This window comes from Diadema antillarum, unplaced genomic scaffold (genome assembly GCF_040938485.1).
Source record: "Diadema antillarum isolate AM-2024a unplaced genomic scaffold, OU_Dant_1.0 scf00000045, whole genome shotgun sequence".
In the NCBI taxonomy this organism is placed as follows: Eukaryota; Metazoa; Echinodermata; class Echinoidea; order Diadematoida; family Diadematidae; genus Diadema; species Diadema antillarum.
In genome coordinates, this window is record NW_027270934.1 from 3,320,906 (window position 1) to 3,348,897 (window position 27,992).

General features: G+C 37.1%; 1 protein-coding gene across 1 annotated transcript; it reads left to right on the forward strand.

Annotated features, from left to right (window-relative positions):
- Positions 1 to 2,135: 2,135 nt before the first annotated feature.
- LOC139714324 (N-acetylated-alpha-linked acidic dipeptidase 2-like) lies at positions 2,136 to 26,170 on the forward strand. Its single transcript, XM_071626038.1, has 18 exons — positions 2,136 to 2,338; positions 5,788 to 5,947; positions 8,131 to 8,268; positions 9,240 to 9,362; positions 12,891 to 13,077; positions 13,722 to 13,815; positions 14,408 to 14,503; positions 14,973 to 15,058; positions 16,189 to 16,308; positions 17,124 to 17,206; positions 17,747 to 17,810; positions 18,966 to 19,033; positions 19,509 to 19,609; positions 20,393 to 20,483; positions 23,523 to 23,781; positions 24,520 to 24,601; positions 25,404 to 25,496; positions 25,975 to 26,170. The coding sequence occupies exons 1-18, from the start codon at positions 2,136 to 2,138 to the stop codon at positions 26,168 to 26,170; spliced, it is 2,244 nt and encodes a 747-aa protein (XP_071482139.1).
- Positions 26,171 to 27,992: the final 1,822 nt, after the last annotated feature.

A 27,992-nucleotide genomic window follows, 5' to 3' on the forward strand; every position in this document is an offset into this window, starting at 1 on the left:
TTACTTTATCAGTAAATCAGAATTTGTTCGTGAATTGTTATATGTCTATGAAATATGTGAAACGTAGATGAGACATTGAAATCACTTGATAGTTGGTGGCAATGGACTGTTTTGTACCTTTCCCTCTTTCACTGGAATTTCTGTTGCCTGCCCGTATTTCATCATTCGATTGGTATTCCCACATAGTCAGTGAAGCCTCTGTAAAAGAAAATCGGTGTAACAGAATTTTGGTCCAAAAGCATTGGACTAACAATACTCTGTGCGCCACCTGAGCATTATGTAGAATGTCGCTTGTTACTTCAAAAATCTGCGCATTTCTCTTTAAAGTTACACAAAGGTGTATTTAAAGAAAAAAAAGGATGTCATGTTGTTGTGTTTCTCTTGTCTTGTTCCGGCTGTCTTTGAAAACAAGTATTTTCATAAGAATCCTTTGAGTGGCCCAGTGTATACAAACATGCTTTTTAGTGGACCTTTCAATTCTTTTTCTTTTTCTCGAAACATAACTTAGGCTGCGTTTATCTAAAAATTTTCTGAGGTAGAATCACGATCCTAAACGCGTTTGAGGCATTTTCAGGGGTTAGATAAACGCAACCGTGTTTTCAAACGCGTTTAGAAACGCCGTTTTGAAACGCCTTTCAAAGGGCGTTTTGAAACGCGTTTGAGACCACGATCGCCGTTCTGTGAGTAGATAATCGCAATGTTAGTTTTTTGCTGGTATGCATGTACAACTGTTATATCTTTATTTGTTAACTAAAATGTATCTTTTGCACAGTTTAATGTATGCCTATGTTATGTTAAAATTTCTCATTTATTATGTGTTATGTTTTGCTGGAAACAAAAGAATAAAAATGAATGAATTGATTTTAACATCTGAACTACTAAGCAGTTGTGATGACAATTAAGGATTTAATGTTTTAAAGTGCCATGACAGAATAGAGGATGCCTGTAATTATTGCGTCAGCTATGGAACCATGGTCAGTTAATCATGCAATTTAAGCACTTGTAGCTTCATGGGTCGAAGTACACACTCAACAATGCTCAATAAAGCAATATTTTACTCGGGTCAACTTGTTTTTATCATCCTCTTATCTTGCGTTCTAACTTTTCCACTGAAGGAATAAAAACAAGTTTTATCGACAATGATTTTTTTTCCTTCAATACGATTATGCCATTACAACTGATTTTTTTTTTTCGTCCAGATTTATCCCTTCGGTAATCAATGTTTTATCAGATTTCTTCATATTTTAATACCCAGAACTGGAGACATGATATTGTCCAAAACCATAAAGTGAGGATGTGGGCCTATAACTTTTTTACAAATCATTACGTGCTAAAATCTTAACGATTGTACCAGAAATAAACCGCATTGAAAGGCAGAACTGGAAAGATAGCCTCTCATGTTGCAGTTTAAATCTGTCCAAACGATTCGCATGAAACGAAGATTTGGTACGACCTAGATAATGTATAGACAGCACATCCGCAACACAGCAGCAACAGGTCTCTTCGGTCAATGACATTCCGGTCTGAAATCAATGGAATCACTCCAACCATAGACTTTATCCGGCTAAACTATCACATTTCTTCTTTTTTTTTTTAACTTTCCCCCGACACTCTAGTTTGCAAGTTTCGGAAGTGTCAGAAACGTCCAACCAAGCATGACAAGAAGCATAACACACACATACACACAAACACACACACACACACACACACACGCACACTTACGCACATGAAAAACTCTTTTTTCACACACAGACACACACATACATTTGAATAAAATAAGATCACACTTAAACTTGTTAGTTCATGAGCATGATTTAACATCGCAGTAAATTATGAGAAATGACGTGATATGTCAACTAAAGCGATGTAACCTTATGCGAGGTTCATTATGTACAAATATCTGTGGATTGCTTGTACGTATATGTGTCTATACGCGTGTGTTTATGTGCCCTAATGTGCAATGACTGAGTGCGTAAGGTGAAAGAAAAAAAAAAAGAACAGAAGAAGAAAATACATTCTATAATATATTATTTGAAAGTACCTTGTTTCTTCAAATTTTTTAAATTCCCCTCGCAGTGTATTTTTTATTTTCCTTTTTTTCGTATCTATCATTGATTATGACTAAGAAACGAGCCATGTCCAACCAACGAGTGCTGATTTCAATATCAGCGAGTGTATCTCTTTTCATTGGCATCGGATTTGGCGTTCTTATGGGCTGGTACTCGGGTCCCGATCGGGTGCCGAACTCCTACGACAGGGCACGGAAAGCTCCCGACGAGATGGTCTCGACGGCCCTATTGAACGAGATGAATGAAGAAAGTATCCGAGAGATTTTGCGGTATGCTATCACAGATGTATCCTTTTATGTACATTTCATGTTGTTTGTTCAATAAAACCTAAAGGGGATTCAATCCTTTAAACGCACTATTTGCCATTTGCAGATGAAACCAATACCCAGCTTTAGTACTTCAAATTAGATCTAAAATGCGAGTTAGAGATAGAAACAACCAATGTAAACATTTGAATCAGTATATATAATCAATGTTAGGTTTGTTAAATATTCAAAGTGTGAACAATAGTAACTGTTGCAATAGAAATGTTTCTAGGTAGACTAAACCTACTACAGTTATGGTTTAGCGAGAAAAAATAGTGATAACTCCTTATATTCTAGGCTTTATTGATATATATATATATATATATATATATATATATATATATGTATATACATTATAGGGTAGAATGTTTTGTGATACAACTGGCCTACTTATAATTATGCGTCATATTATGTGATACATTGATTTTTTTTGTTCATAAAAATCACTGCTACAAACAGCCCATTGGTATACAGTACATTCAAGCCCGGGTTTATGCCCGGGTAGTGTGCAGGAAAGCTAAACACACATAAATAAAAAAAAAAGATAAAGCAGATAATTATAGTAGTTTGGTCTCTAATTAAAGAGAGAAGAAAACATGGAATCCTTTGGGGATTTGTTTGGTATGTTGTTTGCTTGCATTAATGTTGTTGAAAAATACTGTCGTTATTGTTAGAGAAACTTCATTTAGAGGTATGGTTTAATAATTGGTTGAGATGAAATTTCAGCTATTAACTTTTTGCGAGATATTTAGTGAACCACTATATAAAATGTTAAGAAGCCTACAATTTCAAAATCAATTCAACGTTCATATGATGAAAATCAGTTTTGAAATGACTAAGATATCCAAAAGCAAAATAAACTAGAGAGGGGCCGTCAAAGGCGGCAGACCCACGCCTATAAGTACAAAGTCGGGGTAAACATAATGTGCATTCGGTCATCTACCAGAATTCGGCCACTTAATTGCCAGTGTGCTTTATCACCAGCCAGTGAGTTCTACCAAAGATCGTACACTGAAGTGTACGATCTTTGGTTCTACAGTCACATCACACGCAAATCACATCATTACACATACGGTATTAACACTCATTCACGTACAGGAAAGTCCTTAAGTCTCCTCCAAAAATCCATCGAAAATCCCAAATTCCACCGTCAAAAGTGCAGAATCGGAACTTTTCCAAGCGCGCGCGAATTAAGTCCAGTTTTAAGAGTATTGTATACGCGACGGGTCGTCGAAAAAGCGCTAAAAATCGAGAAATACGCCGTTTTCTTGCGGGATATTTTGATTATAGCAAGCCGAGAGTGTGATGATTTCAAAGGTCGTATGAGTGTACGATCTTTGATGGTATCCACAAAAGCGCAAAAGAAAAACAAAATTTACGTACACCAGTACCCCCTAGGCAATTACCCCTATGATTAGTGTCTACGGGAATTATTCAATGCAAGGGTTGAATGCAATGTCTACTGCACCAGTATTCGGCCACCAACGAGCGCCGCAACGTCCCCGATGCAATTTTGCACCAACAGTGTAGAGCGCCATGCATTTTCAGCGGTCTTGCACACGCATTGACATTGAGCGCGCATATCGTGCAGTGTGACTGCGACCGAGCAAATGCTCCTCCAACGAAAAAAACAATCAATGTTAATTTGAAAAATCATCAAAATACGGGCCAGTTTGTGATGACGGAGAACGAACTTTCATAAATCTAGAAGGACATAGTCCCTCAAATAGGCCTAAACGTAAATTTCGGAATTCTTACGAACATTTGAGCAGCGAAGTCGGATCGTTTGGGAGTTTATGTTTTCGTATGGTAGCGGAAAATCGCAAAGTGAGAAACGGGAAATTTTCGGAGTGGTCACTATTCCATGGGGTCAAAACTTCAAGGTCACACAGAATTTGCAAGGGTCAACCGATTATCACCAAAATCTAATCGATTCTTTCCTGCCATTATCCAAACATCCCCATAACATTTCGTGCAAATCCGTTTACCCGTTCTCTTGTTATCTTGTACACAAACAAACAAACAAACAAATAAACAAACAAACAAAAACAAACAAACAAACAAACAAACAAACAAACAAACAAACAAACATACGGAACCCTTCACATAACCCCCTGCCGATTTTCATCGGCGTGGGTAATAAAAGAATCCTATATGTGACCGTGCACCTCAAAACGAACATAAAATCGCACACACTGATTTTGTGTGAGGACTGAAAATAAGTGAAATGGGTCAACCTAGCCGAACTTGACTTTTTCATATTCTCTGAAAGAGCGGGTCTTCTTTTACATTATGCTAAAATTTGGTGTCATAAAACGGACATTTTGGTAGAATAGAGTGATTAGGTGTGTCTTTAGAATCCCTTTTTCATTTCTGAAAAACCTTGCCACACTCTTCACTTTCAACTCTAATAACTTTTGAAAGGATAGTGCTACTGCTTTGAAAGTTGGCATTATTTATGGACAGATTGTGTTAATGAGGCATGCTTAATTTCAGTCTAATTTGATAATCTCTTCATTGTTGTTACTCAGGTGGTTTACTTCCTGTTTTTTGTCCCGTTCATCGCACAGCCAGCACGGTTTGGTAAAGATTAAGCGCTTGAATAGACACTGTACTTCAAAGCCTCTTTTCTCAGTTCACACTTTTCCTGAGTTTGTGTTTTCTTTCCAATATTTAGATAGGTTAGGAGAGTCCTTTTGATTTGAGAATTATACATCATTTTAAAGCTTAAAGTCTGCTCTTTCAGAATAATGGTCTTATCTAAAAATTCATGTCTGGCGACTTTTTGTTTGTTTTGAGGTGCAGGGTCACATATATAGGTTTTCCCGGTTAATTTCATACTTTTGTCATTCAAGTTCCTATTCCGCGCATTCAATGAATCAGCAATCAAATTCAAAATCCGGTCATTCGAATTCAATATTGGATCATTCAAATTTACTATTGGAGCATTTGAAATCAGGGATGAGAATTCAAATTCATCTCAAGCTGGCGACGGAATCTAGTCGGTCATTCAAATTCGTTGAATAGGCAACCAAGTTCAAAATAACTGCATTCAATTTGTATGTGAATGTATATGAGTGAATTTGTATATGAACGTATGTCTTTTTGATTAAGCTTTGAATATATTGGGATTGATGATGAAGATTATTTATTTTGCAATATCTCATTACCATAGTGGAGGATGTGAATGAGAAGAGGGACTATCTTTTTTTCTTTATTTCTCGAGCGGACTGACAGGATAGATTTTTACAAAGAATGCAAATAAAATCAGTTGTTTCTCACAAAATTTGTCATAGTAGGCGTTCCCAATTTTTTCTCCTTTGAGACAACAAAGCCTCCATGAACTCGAAGAACTGCAACAACTTTACTGAAAATAATCTTATTCTTCACTTCATCTTCATCTTTTCTTCTAGGCAACTCACGAGAAATCCGCATGTTGCGGGAACACCGCAGAACTTTGAATTAGCAAAGGATATTGAGGCCGACTGGAAGGCATACGGTTTTGAAACGACAATGCACACCTACCATGTTCTGCTGTCCTTTCCCTCAACGAAACAAGGCGAAAACAACACGGTATGTACAACCCCTAACTGCGATAGCAACGCCAAATGTAACAATTTTCAATCCTAAGATAATATCTTGAGAAAATCCCAACTGTAAGGACTTTTAATCCTGAATGTGACATTGACCCCAAAGGTTATAACTTTTAGCCATACAATATAATATCTACCTTTTTTTAGAGCGTTCGCGTTTTAACCCTAAATGTAAGACCGACCCTCCATCAATAATAACTACGAACCCTCAATACAAGTTATACCTAAAATTATTTTGACCTAAATCGTTATGACTTCTACACTGAGTGTAATATTGACCCAAAATGAAATAACTTTTAACTTAAATAGTTATGATACCGACTGTAAATGAAATGTAATATAAAAAATGCAACCACACTGAGAAATGAAGACAGATAAGCCGATTCATTTACTGCATTAAGATGAGATCGCTAGCACAGGATACATATGACAAGCTAAAAAATAATAATGATGCAAATATCGACCGAGCATAAATGAGCTGCTGGTTTAATAATTGAACAAGGTCATTTAATGACATTAAAATTGATTCAATGCCATAGGCATACCACTTAAAATGGTGAAATTTTACTAGGTTTTTTTTTTCAGCATTGTAGTTTATTATTTCTTTGCATACTGAAATTGACTCAAATTCAAAGAGCCAACAGAGCTTCTGATCAGGATTTTACGTTAGAAAATTGTTCATCTGGCATTGTCAACATAAGAGTGAAATGTAGAAGCAATAGGACATGTAGTACATAAAATAGCATCGAATAAGAGCATTTGGCATTTGATCCTCATTTTCATGGCGAAAATGGCGCCTTGTGATTACTTTATTGAAAGATCGCTTGGCAGGGTATAATGTAATATGTAATGTAATAATTATGATGTAATTCCAAATATATTATGCGTTATGTTTTGTTGAAAAAAAAAGAAGAATGAAAAAATAAATGAATTGAAATTGAAATTGAAATTAAAATGTGTGCAGCATATGGACCGATGGAGGTATAATAGGGCATGGGTTTCGTCAAGATTGTGAATCAAGTTTTTAGGCCTTTGACCCTAGTTTATCAAGATGGTGTTTGATCAAGAAGTTATTTCAGAGAAAAGAAAGTGCTTTCATGAAATGATTAGTTCTACTAATCGTTTAGTTTTGGTTGAAACCTAACTTCAGGTTTCTAACATTTTTTTTTTGATGTGCTTTTGAAATAGCTGAGATATACAGGGTAATCTTAATAAAATGTGGGACCCACCTTTTATTACGATCGCTTTGCTTTACTCTGTTATTGGATGTCTCAGCCATGCCAAAACCAATTTTCATCAAATTAACTTTCCGCTTCCCCTTAGAATTGTATGCTCTGTACTATTTCATAAGTGGTTTCCTGGTACCTCACAGAAAGTTAAAAGCCCAATCCTCATCTCGACCCCTACCCTTCCCTATTTCTCTCTTTCTCTATTCCCTATTCTATTCAGAGTAGGTAAGCACGATTATAGTCTCCATACCGTCAAGCCTCGGCTTATTTTGGAGACCCTTCTGCTTAAGTTCCATAAGCTGTTTGTATTTGTCTTGTATAATTGTACTAAAAACTATGCGTCGATATACTGTTTGTCATAAATGACATGTACATAATCATATCTGATGTAACGGAATTAAGCAGAAATAAATCAAATCAAATCAAATCAAATCAAAATACTATACCATCCCTTTTGGGTGCATGCAAGGTATAGGGTGTTCCCTAGATTTTTTTTTTAAACCTCTGACCCTGGTTTGATATAGCGTTATACGCTTGCCTCAGTTATCACTTTGAATAAAGATTAAAATACATCGCGATTAGAGACATGAAATCATGCAACTTATGCTAAGTCTATGGGAAACTGAATTCCGATGTCTTTTATTAAAGAAATTCATACTTGAGCGATAATTGAGAGATGCTGTCTTTGACAGAATCTTGGTTCCCCAGTGGCAGTTGTGTGTGTGTTTGTTTTCAGGCCGTATGCAAGTAATCGGAAGAAAAATGGGAGAAAAAGGTTTTACAAAACATACGACACATACTTTGTTATTCTTTTGACTGCATAAAAGTGAAGATCATGGTGTTGTAAATACACGCCAATGTGCATTTTTGTTAAAATCTTTTATGTATGGTGGCAGACTCAACGCTGGTCTGAATTGCATAAAATTTGTACCAGGTCCAGATATTATCACCGAACGGCACTGCCGTGTTTACCAGTCAGCTTTACGAAGAGCGGTTGGACGATATATCAAGGGAGAAGTCGGCCGACATCCTCCCTCCATTCAATGCTTACTCAGCCGCGGGAATCTTCACCGTAAGTTCGTTGTTTAATCTCTGTGTGCCACATACATTTCTAGTACGTATATTAGCATATGCAATTTGTGTTCATTTGACTCGTTGGCGCAGAAAGGGTTAACTACTCACCTGACTGCATCGAACACGAGGATAAAGAATTGCCAGTTCCACTAATGAATGACTTATGAGTCATATCAAATAATCTCTTTTCCAAAAGGAGGTAAATTCTTTTCATAAAATTCTTAACGCATTTATTTTTAGTCGTATACCATATATAATAAACTAGTTAAATCATTAGATTATTTCCAGACAATCAAGAAATCACGCAATAAAAAAACAAATATTCCAAAGGTTAACATCAATCAGAAACCTGTGTGCATGCTTGAATATACTGTGACCCCGCAGTAAGGCCAGGTTGGATAACTTTCCTGGTTCTGTAGCTTTCCAGATAACCCGCATATTACTTGACTATTACCTGCGGAATTTGTAATGTTTATTCCTAAAACAGGAGGAGAATACGAAGAGATGCCAAACCATCTCAGAAAAAAAAAGAGCCAATATTGACAAGAATTGGACAAAATCGAACGAAAAGCCTCTCAGGAACATTTAATAAAGTACGATGTATGTACAAGCTGTTTCATTTATGCGTCTTACGTATTTCTGACGATATCAGAGTCCTTTTTCTAGGAACTGTTTCTTGTGGTTATGCCTTTACGAGCTGAAAAGAAATTGAGCATCACTATAATGATTAAATGTGCGATACCTTTTGCAAAGTGATCAAACTTGGATCAGACTAATATATTGTTTGAACTTGTGACACCTGTAGTTTTCTACCTGAAAGTGAGAAGCAAACGTTTTGTTTTTTTTTGTGTGTGTTTTTTTTTTTAATGGGCGCAACTAACACTACTCTTTTGACGTTCGCGTCGGCATTCCAAACATAATTTTCCTTCCGTATTAAAAGAATAATAGCAGATCATCATTTCACAACAGGGAGACTTGATGTATGTCAACTATGCCAGAGTAGAGGATTTTCAAGAGTTGGAAAGCCTTGGCTACAATTTGACTGGCCGTATTGCAATTGCACGGTATGGCAAGATCTTTCGAGGTGATAAGGTAAATATCTGCTTCATAATCAGTAGGCTATTTTTCCTCCACTGATGATCAGCATAATACATTATAATATCGTAACGATTAGTTGGGTTGAGGTACTCAGAATATGTACACGCACTCAGTGTTATGGAAAATCTGAACTTTGTCATTCATATGGTCACAAAATAAAATAAAGTTTATAGGATATGATTTGGGGCTATGGGCAGTAAAGTGGAAGAACAACACTAAGAAAGAACTTTTTTGTGTTTTTAAAAAAAAATAAAATGGCGAGTAAGTACAGGGATATTTTCCATGGATGAATCAGTTCTGTGCACTGATGATTTTGATGGACACGTTAGGAAATGAATCCAGGGCTTTGAGGGTGTGCATGGAGGAAACGGAATGTGGGAGGGAAATAAGAAAGAGGGATGCGAGGAATAGGAGTTGTGTGGCGAATGCAATCATGGTTAAGAAAAAAATCTCTGAGAAGGAAGGAAGGAAGGAAGGTAATGTTCAGTGCAGGAGAAAATGAGACGGAAATTGTTTTTGTGTTGGCTGGTAAGGAAAACAGAAAGTATCTGAGTAAAGAAGATAGTGCCAGGGGAGTTACAGCACGGGTTGGTGGCCGTTAGTCTGAATGAGAAGAAACTCCAGAGGTTTTTGAGAAACGGTTCTGTCGAAAGAAGAAAGGTGCGGCAATTTAACTCTTTATGTGCCATGGTAGAAACCCCCTGTGTGCCACGTTATTCTGAGACACGAAGATAGTCATGCTTAGAGAAAGAATTCTGTTTTTCCAATCTGTATAACTTCGACAAGTTTCTGTTAAGCTGGACATAATAGTGAGCAAAGTTAAAGAGGAATTTTACTTCCATATACAATGTATGACAATTCTATTTTCCATTTTTCTTTTGAATTACCAGTTGCTACATTACTGTAAAGGAATGGCTTTTGCACATAAAATAGTGACAGAAACTTAAAGTGTACATGCAAAATCTAGTTGGGAACACCGCTTGATAGGCATTCACCACGTAGAATGCAAACCGTATGTGAGAGGAACAAAAGCGCGAGAAACGCTTTGATTGTACCGCGGGATTAGCAATTTATAGATCGGTTTTGGCGGCTTTGTTTGTTGAGCAGAATATGCAAAGTTGGCACGCCGTCGACTGAGGCGGACGTGCGAACGTGGCACATAAAGAGAGGAGGGGAAGACAAAGAGAAGAGATTTGAAAAAAGCGAGGATAGATCGAAGAGATAGATGGTGATGTGACGAGGAGGTGATCGAACGATGCATTAGAGAGGAATAAGGAGGCTGACTAATTTGTATTTAGTATAATGTATAGTATTATTACAGCAAATGACGGTTCGATGTACATGTATAAGAACATGAAGAATTGTGCGAAGAAGGTGGTTGTGAAATCTATGAGGAAAGATGCTATGGATGAGTTGGGGAGGTTGGATGATAACCCACACAGAGTTTTATAGGTACAGCGGTATATGAAGTCAATGGAAAAGGATGCAGTAGGTGTTGGAGGAAGGTGTATGAGAGGGAGTGATGGAAGATGGACTGATAGATACAGTGTTTATCTTGTGCTTCGTTGACCTGGAGAAGGCATTTGGTAGGGATCCGAAGAAGGTAGTTGAGTTGGCTCTGAAAAAGAGAGATGTACCAGAGAAAATGGCGAGGGAAGTGATGAGTTTTGTATCCATGATCAGAGACAACAGTTGGCGGTCATCAAGGATGCGTGTTGTCAGCCGTTTGTGGCAACACAATTAATAGAAATCGATTTTGTGACAAAGGATGCAAGGGAAGAATTGCTATTAAATGGAGATGATTACGTCTGCACGAAGAGTGGGAGATGGATTCATGACAGAATTATGTGCAAATGAGAAGACGCTTTTACGGGACTCCAAGACAGACCAAGATTTTGCACTCAGTGCTGAATATCTGAGAAGATAGAAAGCTTGGCGAATCTATCGAAACGTTGGGTTTTGCTACTCAGGGGATATGGAAAATGCAAGCGATGGATGTGAAAGAGCTGTGTCAGCAAGATCAAGACTTACTTGAATATAGGATTCGGCGAACGCAGAGGTTTTTATGAGGTAAGCTGCTCCTTAAAGATGACAGGAAGGACTTTGAATACTGGAGTTGCTTGAGATCTGCAAAGCTGTTTTTACGTGATGTTTTGTGGGAAAAGAGAATGGTAATTTTGAGGAGGAACTGATGGAGGTGCTCCCCAAAGATGTTCATGTCGAAGGAATGAGTAGAACAGCCGGCAAGGGCGAATGGAAAGTGGGTGGACGGGTATGGAATGTTTTGAAGAAGGTTGATCGTCACGTACGGAAGGAAGTGCTGGATTTTAGAAAGTGAACAAACCAAGAACATGAAGATTATCGAAGTAGAATTGACAGAGACGTGTAGAGATAGAGCTTGGAAAGGATTACGCTCCAAATCGAACAAGATAGTGAGCGGGTGTGAAAACGATTGACGTTACAGTAAGGTAAATCCGACCATCCCTATTACCAGGGAAAAATCCTGGGTCAAGACTAGATGACGATGAAGCCTGGGTATTAATAGTCTGTCTCGGTAGTCATTTTGTATCTAGAAACTATAGATGGCTTCATTCATTTAATGACGTAACAGAAATAATCACATAATGCCCTGCCCCCCCCCCCCCACACACCCACACACACACACTCGGGTGGTCATCCATACCGCATGCGCGTTCCCGATTTATCGCGAAAGGGGTATATTTTCGGGGCTCAGCTCGGGGGGAAAAATCCCCGAAAATTCTTTAAAATAGGGGGTCTTTTATCATTTTTATCATTTCCCCCGAAATATTTCTTATTTAAGGGTAGTTTACAAATCTCCAACATTTTTCAGACATGTCCATCTGTAGAAATCCCAGCCTGGACCCTGAGTGAACTCCTAAAAGTGCTGAAAGAAGTACATCTTCTCTTCTCTGGTACATTTAGCATGAAAACGTCTCTAAATATATTCCCAGCATGCAAGTGCTGAAATTGTTGACACTCTTTACCTCTGCACTACCTTCATTGAGGGGGGTAATTTCGTTAGTTCCCTTCCAAAAGCATGTGATAGGGAGGCAATTCTGCCGGCCTCCCTTCCAAAACCCTAAAATAGGGGGTAATTTTTGATGGCTCCCCTTCCAAAAGCCTGTGATAGGGGTCAAAATCCTAACCCCATCCCCCTCCGAATACTGGGTAGTAGGGGGTATTTCTAGGAATCTGGAACAAGCATACATTGTATGTGTATGGTTGACTGCCTGAGGGAGGGGGGGGGGGGGCATAATGCATTTCATTTCAGCTTGCATCAGAATGCAACAGAGAAAATTCCAAAGGAACAAATTTGAAACTTTTCCTTTGTCTTGTTGAGCTTTATTCTTGAAGTGGGTTGTATTAATTAGCCGTTTTACAGAATGTTTTGTTTGATGATTTGTCTCAAACATCGTCTTGTGCAGTCAACGTTTTGATATATTATGACGTATCACAAGCCGAAATAAAGTAGAAATAATATTTCCGTTGCTCTTCTTTAAGGCTAAGTTCGCCGCCCAATACGGAGCTCTGGGCTTGATCCTGTACTCCGATCCGGCAGACTACGCCAAGTCGGATGGTCCGATCGAGACGTATCCCAACGGTATCTTCCTTCCAGGTTCGGGGACGCAGCGGGGAAGCTGCATGGATGGCAACGGAGACCCGCTCACGCAGGTCTACCCTTCTGTTGGTGAGGAAGGAATGTGCCATGGATTGTATTTTTCAGGTCATGAAATGTTACAATATTTCACACCTGCATGGGTAAAATTCTAACAAAGGTATTCTAAGCTCAGAACTAAACAAGTACATCTGTATCTAAGATGACTTTCTCACTAGAAAGAGAGGAAACCTCTCCAAACTGTTTACGATAATGTAAAATCATCGGCCTACTTGTTTATGTAATTACGTTTGTGCTTCTCATGGAAGAAAAATGAAGGAACACAAAACTACAGGCCCACTTGTTTATGTAATTATGTTTGTGCTTCTCATTGAAGGAAATGAGTAAAAATTTACCTCTTTATAGAAGTAGGTCATCCTCTCGCATGAATATTTTGAAGTGGATATGTGAAGAGTTTGTTCGCAAAAACCGATAAGTCCATTTTTGAAGATTTTGAAGTATGGTCTCTGTCATAAAGTACAAAATAATACCTTTTAAATGATATATTGGTCACTACATATAAAGGTACATTTTTGAAGTTATGGTCAAAAGAAGCCAAAATTTTCTTATATCCTCTTTATTTTTCTTGACCTTTAATCGCAAATTTCTCCATCTGGCAAATAACATGGACTTAATCTGTTTTTGCGAACAAACTCTTCATGTGGTTCCCTTTCCAGCGAGTGCCTACCGTCTACCCGTGGAGGAGTCTACCATGCTTCCTACGATCCCTATCCACCCAATTGGTTACGATGACGCCGCTCAGCTACTGAGGTTAGCTCGAATGACTGGCTGAACCAGCACACTGTTTTCGCTATCTAAGCAGATTAACCGGCAAACATGACGATGACTGGATAAGAATTGATGTGACAGGCAGCATCACTGACCGTTAGAATCAGAATCCTTGCAGATATATTATGTTGGCCTTTCTGCCAAGAATATGCAAAAAAAAAAAAAAAACGAGTGGCCAATGCTCTGTGTGTTGTTGCATTTATAATACGAAACAGGTGCCGGCTATTCTCCACATGAAATTTACAAGGGATTGGAAACATGAAATACATCACTCAAGTCTGAGGGTGAACACTTTTTTTTTTCGTACGGTGATGTGACCCTTTAATGATTGCAGTACACATTTATAGTAAAGTTTAGCTACTCTTTTATTCTTGGAAAAGTAAAAGGATATCGGGTAAAGCTACAAATTTAGTTTGAAATTCTCTGACAAATCTTTCTGTTCAGGTTGACGTAATATCATTCTCTTGTACGTCGCTATAATGCTGTCGTGTTCCATTGATTATTTGCTGTTTTCTTAACCGTTCTCTCTGCCTTCCCCTCTCTGGTTATACTTTCCTTCTTTTTTTTTTGGCAGTAAAATGGAAGGAGATGAAGTGCCACGTGCTTGGAGAGGCGATCTGAACTTAACCTACAGATACGGTCCTGGCTTCGGCGATACCTTCAAAAACATGTAAGCTGCTTGGAAGTATAGTTCCGTTCAGCTGGAAACAAGAACACACGCACCACCACGCCTTATTATATAGCGGCTTTTCTCTTTGTGCAACTAAGAAATGCGTTTTCATGATTGTTTAAAAGACGCAGCAGGGTATGGATTAATGGAGCTGAAATGTATCCGAACCGGGCCAGCCCAAAGGCTACACCGGTTGCATATTTTCGAGAATCCCTGTAACAAATTGTGCATAAAGATTTATCACTGGCGGAGAATGTGAACTTGAGGCGAAAGTTATACGAACGAGCGTACATTCGAAAGACGTTTTCGCCGACACGTAGTTGTCGGACGTTATTTGCGGTTTCGAATGTATCCGGGCAGAGGGTGCATGAAAACGGATTCAATCAGATGCTTTATGTTTTCCCAGAGTTATGTTAACTACTGCTCATTCATTGTTTTTTCCCCTCGACACACCTCCTGTATCCTGCAGGACGGTGAAAATGGCAGTATACACGAAAAATCAGATGGCGGACATATGGAATGTTATTGGGGTGATAAGAGGAGCAATCGAGCCAGGTATGAATGAGCGTTTCAGAGTTATTATCGTAATTGGAATATTCACTCACCTTTTCCTTCGTCCTCAAACTTGAATTTCATCCATTTTATAGGCTTGCGAGATGTTAATGCTTGTCAGTAATTAGTTTTATTGTTAACCGATACACGATTTGAAAAAAAAAATGTCGAAACTGAAAGCAGGAAAACATCAATATACATTATGTACTCGGATATGCATTGATGTATTCTCTAATGCATTTATACGAAAGTAAACAAATGTACACGCAGTTTAGACGTCTGGAAATGTATCCCCGACAGTGTACTGCGTGAGAAAATTGTGCTTTCCCAAGTTTTTAAGGAGCTATTTTCTCGGTCTGATAAAGTTTTTCTCCCATGTTCACTTTGAGCTTCACGAAAACGCATTTGGAAAGTGTCAGCTATAGCATAATTATGAAATTATCATGATTTGTCGGAGTTAACTTTAATAGTCCAATTTCGTAACGGTGTGAAAATCCGTCCATAATGGCTTACTACGTTGGCATAATAGAGCAAGTCACGTATCTTCCCATTAAAGCCCACATTGCAATATTCCTTTCTAAGTGTTAAAAAAAACAGCTTGGGTTTGGCTTTGTATAGGTTACTCCTTAATACAGAACAGTTGCATTTGTTGTTGTTGTTGTTGTTTTGCTTTTTTAAATTGTCATATCTGGAGGATGTCTTCTTTCTAAATTTTGCAAAACTACAACTGTCATACGAGAGCATAGTAGTCTAAGTGTCTAAGATCGTTCTTTTGAAATCGATTTGTCATGCATCAATAAAGCAATAGATCCATACCGAATTAAATGACTTGTAGAGGTAGATATGCTATATATAATAAAGAGATATACACATACATTGTTATGATACACACATAATGTACACATACGATAACACACAGAAACGAAAATATACTTTAAGGCGTCTTATCATGAAATTACATGGGAAAGACACTTAACAAATTTACTTATACAATAGATATAGCGAAATATAAGAGCGACTTCGTTAAGTGTCCACGTACATTTGCTATATACATATTCATATACAATTCTTAAATTAGTTTGGTATTCATAATTTTTGTCTTTAACTCCTCAATTCTTCCCATCTTCAAACAGACCGCTATGTTCTGATCGGAAACCATCGGGACGCCTGGGCTTTCGGGGCCATGGATCCTGGCTCGGGGTCGGCGGCCATGCTGGAAATCAGCAGGGCTATGTCTGTGCAGATGATGAATGGTACTCTTTTCATATTTCATATTATATTTCTATTACCTTAGTCGCATTTAACCTGTCTCCATATTATATACTATAGCAATCAACCTAAACCTACAACTTGATATAGGTAAGATATTTATCAAAGACACAAACAGTGTTTATTTATCTCCTTGATTGAAATTAATCAAATTATGTCATTGTTTTACGCATGCTTTATATCATACAAATATCCCCATTTTCATTTCTCTCTTTGTTGGATGGAAAATATAAACTGAATTGACTTGAAATGATTTAAATGTTATGCAGCTAATTCTATCACACGTGAGGTCAGCGTCAATATCAGAAAAGCGCATTGAAATGATTAATCCCAATGACAATCAGCGACAATGGTCTTCATTCAAACGGAAAGAAAGACAACTCTTGTAATGATTATGATGATTTTTGCATATCACGATTCACCAAATTTAAAATTGCATAGTAGAATATAAACAAAACAAAATATTCTGCGACGACGTACTATCAGTGAATCATGTGATAAATCGTGCGATAATAATTATGAAAATGTATTGATTAGAAATTAGTAATATTAAAAGTGAGAAGTAATTGTAATAACATGAACAAGTTTTTATTTGGCAAGTTAGGTGATGACAGCATGCTACAGAATAACCTTTCCAACGAAACGAAATGAATGGAATAACTTACGTCTTGAAACCAATCGTATCAGATGATCATAGCTTGCTATGTATCAATCTGATGAAGGATGCAGAAAAGAAAGTTGTGTTGTCTTCAACCTTTGCTTCTTTGTTTTCACCACTGGAAACCATATTCCAATTTAGGCTGGCGGCCGCGACGAAGCATCATGTTTTGTAGCTGGGGAGGTGAAGAGCACGGATTGATTGGATCAACTGAATGGGTCGAGGTGAGACTTGTCTCATTTTTAAGTTACTGTATGAACCACAACCACTTGGGGATGAACTTCATTAGTCTTTTGTAAGATGTGACGCCCTTGCAATTATCCTTCCAGTTATCCAGATCCTGAATGCAACGATTGATTTTACATCTTATAATATCATCGACCTTTCTTTTCTTTTTCTTTTTTCTACAGGTCACTATTAATAAGTGTATTTGACACACCATTCGTCGTGAATGCACCTGTCATTTCTTTTTCTTTAATTGTTGATCCATACAATGCTTTCAAAATATATCACGCATATTGTCGTTTTTTTTTAATTCTGTTGAATATTCTGTTCTGTTGAAATGACTGAGCCAGATTCTTTTAAAATAACGGGAGGAATTACATGTCATACTCTTCAAGTCAACTACTTCTGTTTTTTATGCCACTAAGAGAAATATCTGTGTATATTTGACTCGAAAATTACTTTTGAATGATATGTTACATTCATATTTCATTATATGTGTGTAATAATAACCTTTTACGTTGTTCAATATATCATAACAGGAATTTGCAAAGATACTTGGAGTTCGAGCCGTAGCGTATCTCAATTTAGATAGTGCAATTTATGGTGAGTTGCAATGCAGATGAGGTTTGAATTTCGTTCTCAGTAAATCTCGAAATGTAATACATACATTATACACACAAACTATGTCTATCTATCTATCTATCTATCTCTCTCTCTCTCCCTCCCCCTCTCTCCATGTGTGTGTATGTGTGTGTATGCGTGTGTTTGTGAGTGTTGTGTGAGTATATGTGTGCGTTTGTGTCATCACCTCGAAAGCTTTAATAAGACTAAGAACATTGATATTCTCATTATTACATCATCAGTTATACTTTTACACCTTTCCAAGCATCCAACTTGTGTCCCAGTAACATTCATTAAAAATAACTATGTAATTAAAAGACAAGTTCACCTTCATAAACATAAGGATTGAGAAAATGCAACAATATTAGTAGAACACATCAGTGAAAGTTTGAGGAAAATTGGACAATCGATGCAAAAGTTATGAATTTTTTAAATTTTTGTGTTGGAACCGCTGGATGAGGAGACTACTACAGCTTGTGAGTCATATGCGTACAACAGTATAAAGAAAATATAAAAGAAAATTCAACATATTTTCATTTTTTTTTCGCATAATAAAAGAGCAATTGACTTGCCTCTTTCTAAAGGCAGGGGGAATAATATTACCCATAACATTTATCGGTAACGAGTCAGGGGAATGTGTACTTTTTTCAAAAGATGGAATTTTGTGAAATTCTCTTTATATTTTCCTTATATTGTTGTACGCATGTGACATCTAAGTTATTCATACACTGCAGTAGTCTTCTCATCCAGCGGGTACTGCAAAAAAACTTCAAAAATTCATAACTTTTGAACGGATTGTCTGATTTTCCTCAAACTTTCAATGATGTGTGCTACTAATATTGCTACATTCTCTCAATCCTCATGTTTATGAAGGTGAACTTGTCCTTTAATATCACAAAACACTGTAACAAGATAAGAGCGGAAAAAACGCACATTTCAGAATTTCAAGACAGTGTAAATCATAAAATCAATTTCCAATCACGATTTTATTGAAATTTGAATTACAAACTAATATAAACTAAAAAATAAAGTTAATTCCGGCGCCCCTATCAGCACACTGAAAAAATGAACGAATTATCTTCCCTTTCATTTATTAGTATTTTCTTTCAAGGATTTGAAACGATGTTTTTCCTCTAGGTACTTACGTCCCAGATATTGGAGCCACACCCAATTTGAACACACTCATTTACGACGCGGCCAAAAAGGTAATCACTATGATAATTATATGCTATGTGATCAGATAATCATGATACATAAACTATTGCTTTGATCTTATTAGTTGATAAATGCAGATAGTCATATCAACTTTTAACACTGTTTACGGAAAGCATTCACACTAATGGGAAAGAACAAACCTTTACAAAATGAAACACTTGGCGTAAACTTTCTGGAAATACGTCATATTCTATTCATGCGTGTTAATGGCATACCATTCAATGCTTTCAAGTAAATTGAGCTTGGAAAACAATGGCCCCTCACCGGTCAAATCTAGCAAGACTTGCAAAAGCTTTGCATTTCCAATTACCTTAAGTTACGATATAAAGGAAATTATCTAAAATTTACTGTTGATTCATCTGTGTGTACCTTCGGATAGACAGACAACAAATAGATGAAAGCAAGAGAGTATAATGCTCAAAGTGTTGATAAGGCACATAACTCTGATTATGATATTGCACCTAGATCCCTAACCCGGATCCGACACATGAAAATGGGGAAGAAACTCTCTACGATACGTGGAAGGCCCGGCAGAGACCCACCGTCCCGGCTGAAGAAGATCCAACGTAAATCGAAAATCACTGCTTGACTACGGTGCACTGAAAGCTCGGCATCTTACGCGCACTGGTCCATGAGACTGATGTAGCATAGACTTATCATAGAGCGTTTTCGTGTAGAATTCATTTCCATCAGATAAACAAAATTCATCTCATAATACAAACATTAACAAACATCAACAAATTGTGTTGTACTGGGTATTTGATTATGTTCATATCACATGTTTTTTTTTTTGTTTCATTTTAGAACACTCCACTCCATATACCAGATGTAAATAAAAAATAATAAATCTGCAACTTAAGATGAGAAAGCAGGAGGTCAAACAACAAACTAATGCTACATGTTGGAAACAGGAATATTTACGACTGCCAGAGACAAAGAAGAGAGGGAGAGAGAGAGGGGGAGATGCTACATGAACAATTTGATATTTTGTTCTCTCCTCAAATGTTTTAGAGGAGTCGTTAAAGGTTAATGCCCTTATTTGCAAAAGCTCTCTGTCATTGGTCAGATTGATAGAAAAGAGGGAGGATGTGTATGCCCTGTTTAGTTACTGTAAAGTTGACTACTGTTTACTCCAATAGTCTTTACAAAAATCAAATGGAACTACACCCTAAGCGACACGCCTTTGAAATTAAGGATCTATTTTGTATCCTGGAAAGACTGCTGAAAAGATGCATCATTGAAGGAGTATACTAATAACGTAACATTATATGTTGTAAAATCTTTAAAATTCCAGTGAAATAAGGGAGAAACCTGACAATATTTGGTTTGTTTTCTTTCTCTCAATGCAGAATTGTCACCCTTGGGTCGGGCTCGGACTTCCGACCATTTTTACAGATTGCGGGGATTTCCGTCATCGATTTCGTGTACACATACGACAACGTAAGGCAATTCATTATGTTTAAAACTTGCTGCTCTGCACTTTTGAGAACATGTTCACCTTCATCAGTGGCGGATCCAGAGGGGGGCGCAACCGGCGCACGCCCCCCCCCTTTATTTTTCGTTAAAAACAAAAGAAATAAAAATAAAAAAATGAAACAAAACCCGGAAATGGCACCAGAAATATTAGTCACGCCCCCCCCCCCCCCCCCCCCCCCCCCCCTTAACAGAATTCCTGGATCCGCCCCTGTTCATAAACATGTTGATCGGGTGAATGGAGCAATATTAGTAGAACACATTAGTGAGAGTTTAAGGAAATTCAGACAATCCGTTCAAAAGTTATACATTTTGGAAGTTCTGCTCAGTCACTGCTGGATTAGAAGACTACCACACATGGTAAGACCTGTCATGTAGAACGACATAAAGAAAATATGAATAAAATTCAACATGCTTTCATTTTTCTCGCAGAATGAAAGAACACTTGACATTCCTCTTTCAGAAGGTAGAGAAAATAATATTACCCTTAACATACGTCAGTGACAAGTCGATGAAATGTGCACTTTTTAAAAAGAAATAAAATTTTGTGAAATTCTCGGTACATTTCCCGTAAAACGTTGTACGCATATGACATCATACACTGAAGTAGTCTTATCATCCAGCAGTGACTGCGCAAATGCTTGAAAAAAATAAATTTCGAACAGATTGTCCGATTTTCCCCAAAACTTTCAATGATGAGTTCTACTAATATTGCAGCATTCACTCAATCCAAATGTATATGAAGGTGGACTCGTCCTTTTTAATGTTATCGTATTTTACGAAGTGGCTTTGGTATTTTGCTGGTGGTGATGGGGGGGGGGGGGGGGTGCTGATGACAGAAGGGAACCCCTTTAATTCTTTATTTCATCTATATATTTTTTTGCTTTCTCTTAACCACTTACCAAAGCGTGCGTTTTTGGCACCACGTATCCTCCCCTTCATGAGTACATCTTTTAACATTTCCTATTACCGCCATCAAAATCGGCAACTGTTGATTATGATGGCGGTTTCATGGATTTTTTAGTTGTTTCTGACAAATTAGTCACATGATTGCAGGAAAATATTACTCGTTTTAAAGGCATACAGGTCACAGTAATCATCATTGCTTTTGCACTTCGTCAAATAAGATTAAATGTGACCGTGCACCTCAAAACGAACATAAAGTCGCACACACTGATTTTTTTTTTTTATTTTTCATTCATTTTTTATTTCATTTCCGGCCAAACCATATAATATGAGATTGCATATACACAAAGTCAGTACAAAGTAACTTTTACATGTCCAAATGAAATTTAAATACACGTCATTTGTTTACATGAAACAAAAACATATTTTGGTAGAAGAAGTACAAGGACAAAATGTGACTGAATCATAACAAAGAAAAGGTCGGAAATGGAGGGGACTGCTAAAAAGCCAAGCTTGTAGAATGCAGTCCCCTCGGAGTCGCTTTATAATAGTAATACACGAGACATTTTAACATAATCCACGGGAACCAGAACACAAAACGAGTACGCACTCAAACGCACACACATATAACACAGTAACAAAGCAGCTCTCTTACATACACGTGGAAAGGATAAAAAGGAGATAGAAAGGGACAGGAAGACAGAGGGACAGGACAGGGACAGGAAGATTTTGCGTGAGGACTGAAAATAAGTGAAATGGCTCAACCTAGCCGAACTTGACTTTTTCATATTTTCTGAAAAAGCGGGTCTTCTTTTACATTATGCTAAAATTGGGTATCATAAAAGGAAAGTGTGTTTTTTTACAGTTTATCTCGAACATTTTTGGTAGAATAGTGTGATAAGGTGTGTCTTTAGAATCCCTTTTTCATTTCTGAGAAACCTTGTCCACACTCTTCACTTTCAACTCTACTAACTTTTGAAAGGATAGTGCTACTGCTTTGAAAGTTAGCATTAATTATGGACAGAATGTGTTAATGAGGCATGTTTAATTTCAGTTTAATCTGATAATCCCTTCATTGTTGTTACTCTGGTGGTTTACTTCCTGTTTTTTGTCCCATTCATCGCACAGCCAGCACGGTTTGGTAAAGATTAAGCGCTTGAATAGACACTGTACTTCAGAGCCTCTTTTCTCAGTTCACACTTTTCCTGAGTATGTGCTTTCTTTCCAATATTTAGATAGTATAGGAGAGTCCATTTGATTGAGTTATACATCATTTTAAAGCTTAAAGTCTGCTCTTTCAGAATACGGTCTTAACTAAAAATTCATATCTGGCGACTTTTTGTTTGTTTTGTACATTGTATTTCTTGAACTCAATCATGCATCCGATGTATGTCACGTTGTTTGAAAAAAGCTTTTTGGATGATTGTGTTTATGTTAGAAAATAAGTGTATTAATACAATTAAAATAGAAGCAAAATGTTATCAACGCGAATGCATTTAAATAGAAACTGAAAAAAGGCCACATCACACGCGTGATGTAATATTAGAGGCAAAGAAATATTAAATGTTGGTAGACTATTTATGGAGAATATGAATTTTGTTTATTATGTTAGAGATACTAAAGATAATGTAGAAAATAACCGTTTATCCCATTATTTTATTTTTTTGTTGGGGGGAAGGCTTAACGTCTAAGGAGGAGCAGAAAAGAAAACGCTGTTATGAGAGAAACTTTATGAACTTACACTCTTTCATCCTCTCAAGCGAAAACTATTTTTTACACGCTAAGAAAAGGACAAAAATATGAATGTCCACCAGCAGCAGTTAACCGCAAAGACACAATAAACCAACAACAACTATCAATGCGGCTGACAGCAGAACCGTCGTTGTGACTGCAAAAACTATTTTTTTTTTTTTTTTGTATTAGAGGTACGAAATATCTACAAAGTCAGTTCGGTTGAGCGTGAAGACAAACCATTGCACCATTACAAAGTCACTGGAGATACTAGCGTTATTCCTCCTCCACCTAGATTCTCCGTTCTTCTGCTCTCGTTCTTCATTCTGTTTCATTCTTACTCTTATATTTCTTGGGCTTGCTACGCAGGTGAAAACCCCTATTGCCTCATATCCGACATATCACTCGGTGTACGAGACGTTTTACCTCGTGGACGAACTCTACCCGAACGCCTTCAAGTACATTCTCGCCGCAGGCCGTCTTTACGCCGAGATCCTCCGGAGGCTATCCGACGACATCGTCCTGCCGTTGGACGTGGTCGGCTATGCCACCGCCGTTGAGGGTTACTGGGCGAGCCTTCGTGATGGCGACATCGGGAGTGAGATGGCCGCTGGAGGAATAAGCTTCGGTAAGCAGCTGTCAGAGAATATAATGCTAACGGGGGCGGGAGGGTGGGGGGGGGGGGGGGGTGTGCCACTTCAAGCTCACACGCGAGCGAAGAGCTACAAACCTGCCTGGCTTGGCCACCAGTACCCATAAAACCACAACGAAAAAGAAAACCGAAACACAACAGTTTTACCCTCAGAAAGTTAAGAAAGTAAAGAAAAAGGAAAGACACCGCATTCCGTCTGATATTTTTTTTTATTTTATTTTGATAGCTCCAGGGCTTTTTCCTTTATAGTTATATGAAGAATATGAATGCAAAAACATTATCTGGTCGTTTAATCCAACACAAACAAAATATGGTTGTTGTTTTTTCACGACAATGCACTGGTTACTGAAAATACATTTGTCTATAAAGAGCACGTCTAAATTATTTGGTGGTCCATAACTTTAAAGTGTATATACATCTATATATATATATATATATATATATATATATATACATATATATATATATATATATATATGTATATATGCATATATTATGTATATGCATATTATATATATATATGTGTGTGTATGTACATGTATATATAAATATATAGAGACAAATAGATATATAATATGTGTATTATATCATAAACAAAAATAAGAACACCACAAATTCAATGACATTGCTCAGTTTGAGGGTTCGTAATGGGTATAGTGATGATATATGCCAATGATACCATTGGATTTACTCGATTATCTTACCAAATCGTAGATTATATGGATTCTGCGATTTCAAACTTCAGCTCTGCCGCCGAGAAATTCAACACACGGTTAGAACAATTGGATACAAATGAGTGAGTACTAAATGCATTCCGTGTTTTTGTTTGTTTGTTTTTTGTGGAATGATAACCAAGGTTTAAGTTATTACTTCTGTTCTTTTTTTTTAAATCAGGACACAAAGAGTGCATGACATTAATATATTTTGGACTTCAATTTCGAACAGATAAGCTAATAATCATCTCCGATTTACACAGACATCAAATTGTGGCACTTTCTTACGTATAATCTTAACTTTAATATGACAAACTTTCCCTTCAGTACGATTTCAACAAGAACAAAAACAACAGATGATTTCCCTGATGTAATTAAACCTCCTCGTTGTCATTACAAATTGTCAAGGAAAATTTTAACAAATATCCAATAATTACACTGATGCCACTCTTGAATGCAAACACCCAGGATTTGTGAGCTTAAGTATGAGTGAATCCCTCCCCCCCCCCACAAAAAAAAATGTGTATATTGTGATTTCAATGTATTTAAAAAGATAATAAAAGGTTAGATACTTTTATCAATTTTCACCCTTGCTATTGATTCAGGTTGTCCTTAAATACATATTTGGGTAGCTTCTAACCGAGCATCGGAATTTAAATAATCAGTAACAATACTTTTTATCTCTTTATATTCTAATGGTGACTGAGTGGGCTTCTTTTGTTGTGCTTATAATTTTTGACCATTCTTTTATATGGTTCATTTTACTAACCCGAGGTTCACAGTTACCCAAAAGGAAATTATTTGTAGAAGTACGTTGCCAGCTGCCTCAGAACATATCTCAGAGAACTGAATGTTTGGAGTGTTAAAATGTGTTCCCTCTGTCAGCATATTGGCTGTTCGGAGAATGAACGATCAACTGATGTATCTGGAGAGATCATTCATCGATCCCATGGGCCTCACAGGACGACCAACTACCAAGTACGTCAGATCTCAAATAGCATCATAGCTAGTATGATCCCCCACACGCATTTATATATGCATACCCACATCCTACTTTTGATCCTTAATATTTGAAAAAAAAATTATATATCAGATAACACTGGCATTGATATGCGCTAAAGCTGATTAGTGTACAATTTTTTGGAGGTAATTAAAAAAAAAGGAAAGCATTGAAATTTGGCATTTGGTAATAATAGACATGTTAAACTATACTGCTGGCTCTCCAAAAATAAAGAAAGAAATACAAGGAGAAGGATAGACATTCCTTCTCTTCTCAGTTTTACAAGCGCAGATAATGTCCAGATAATGTGTATTAACACAACAATGTGTGTTAACACAACAACGTATCAGATGTCTTTTTTTCTTTCATTTCCCTTTGAAAATAACTTTGACAGATGTGTTCGTGTCAGTTTCTAATTGCTAAACCGGATCTATGACTTCCTATCCATATCGCCAGGCACGTGGTGTTCGCACCCAGCAGCAAAAACGCATACGCCGGAGAGAAGTTTGCCGCCATCGTTGACGCCATGTTTGACATCGCCAACAACCCCGATCCTAAGAAGTGGGACCTAGTCGAGAAAGAACTCTCGATCGTGACCTACCTCGTGCAGTCAGCCGCCAACTTGCTGGAGCCGGATAAGAGAGTCTGTTAATTTCTGTTTGTTTTGCATAAATATGTTCATTTCTCTGTTTCTTCATTTTGTTTATTCAGCCCGTGTAAGAGTACAGATGCAGAGTGCTTTGAAGGAAGCCCCAGTAAAGACCGATATTTCTACTGTATGAAATAATTGATGAAAGCAACCACGGATCAACAGTTTAAATCTCCTCCGAAGGGCTCTGGGAGGATGATAAAGTGGCAATCTTTTGTAAATACTTTTGGCCGGTACAATAATATAGTGCTAACCCACACTTTTGTAAAAAATGAGTTACATTCATTTACATCGTCCTGAAACACTCCTCTATAATCCATAAAAATATCATCTTAAAATTTAATCAATAAGCGGGTCAATTAATGCAGGCTCCTTTTTGCCCCGAAAAATAATCACATCTTATAAGCAGGAATATAGTGCTAAGCCACACTTTTCAAGATGACGACCACCATGGTAGCAGACAGAAGGGTGTCTGAAAAAGACCTAAAAAAAGGACAGTAAGCAGACTATTTCATCTAAAAAAAATGAGTGATTCTGATTCATCATATAACCCGTACTCTTCTGGAAGTTATGAAAGTGGATATGAGCTAAACATGAATTAATTTTGAAGCAATTAATACTCAATTTTTGTTATTTTTGTACTGTTGGGGTTAGCATTATTTTCATGCTAATTCTACAGATCATGACATTTTTCACCAGTTTCTTCACTTTTACAATCATTGGTTTTCGGAGCATTTAAGCATTGTGCCTTATGACCAATAAGAATATTAAGCAACGTTCATAGTCTGCACCAGCACCTTAAAGTTTCATGAGTGGGTTAGCACTTTATTCATGCTGACATTTCGCTTCAAAAGAAAAGCTTCCTTAAAATTGATTGGTAGTCAAACGATTGATGAAACATATTGAAAATATAGATTTTCATTTGCTATGTGTGATTTTATTGTCGAAATGGCCTATTGTAATGAGAGTATTGTCTCTAATTTTTTCTTTCTGTTATAAGTGTGATCTGAAAATGTTCATATGGGTAAAAATAAATGTACGGATGGCTGAATATTGGGACATGTGCCATTTCTCTCAGTGAATCTTATACAGGATAAGATTAGTAGTGGAACAAAATTTGAAATTGAGTATCTGCATATAAGAACGACCCAAGTCCATGGAAGACCATTTCGAGTAAACTTAAAAAAGCTTCATATCTTTTTTATTTGTCCAATAATATTCTATTTAACTGTGATGGGAAGGCAACATTGTATATTCAAATTAGAACATATATTGTAATGAAAATCAACATTTACATTAATTGTGGAGAGGCCATTTTGTGTGATGGACTTGGGTCGTTCTTTGAATCATATGGACTTGGGTCGTTCCTTGAATCCTATACATGATATTCTGCTATAGAGATGAGAGAAGGACGAGAGAGGGCGCTATGATATGAATGTAAGAATGACCTAAGTCCTTCATTCTTACATTCATATAAGATTTAACTCATTCATTTCAGGCACTTCCGGGGGTAATTAGGCTTTATCATTTATACACAAGATGAGTCCATGCATAAGCTACAATTTCCCATGTCAAACTGAATTTGGCCAAAAATTGGACTTTGGTCGCTCTTATATTCAGGTCTTCAATTGCCATTAATCTATTTGTAACTATATCTTTTTTTTTAACTAAATGCCATTTTCTATTTCCACAGCCATATTTTCGGGGATTGAGTACTGACAGCAGAAAATGGACCAAAAAAAAACAAAAAAAAAAAACCAAACATTTCTAATGCAATCCCCGCCGCTGTCAATGCAGCAGTGCTTCCAGGTAGTTTCTTACATGA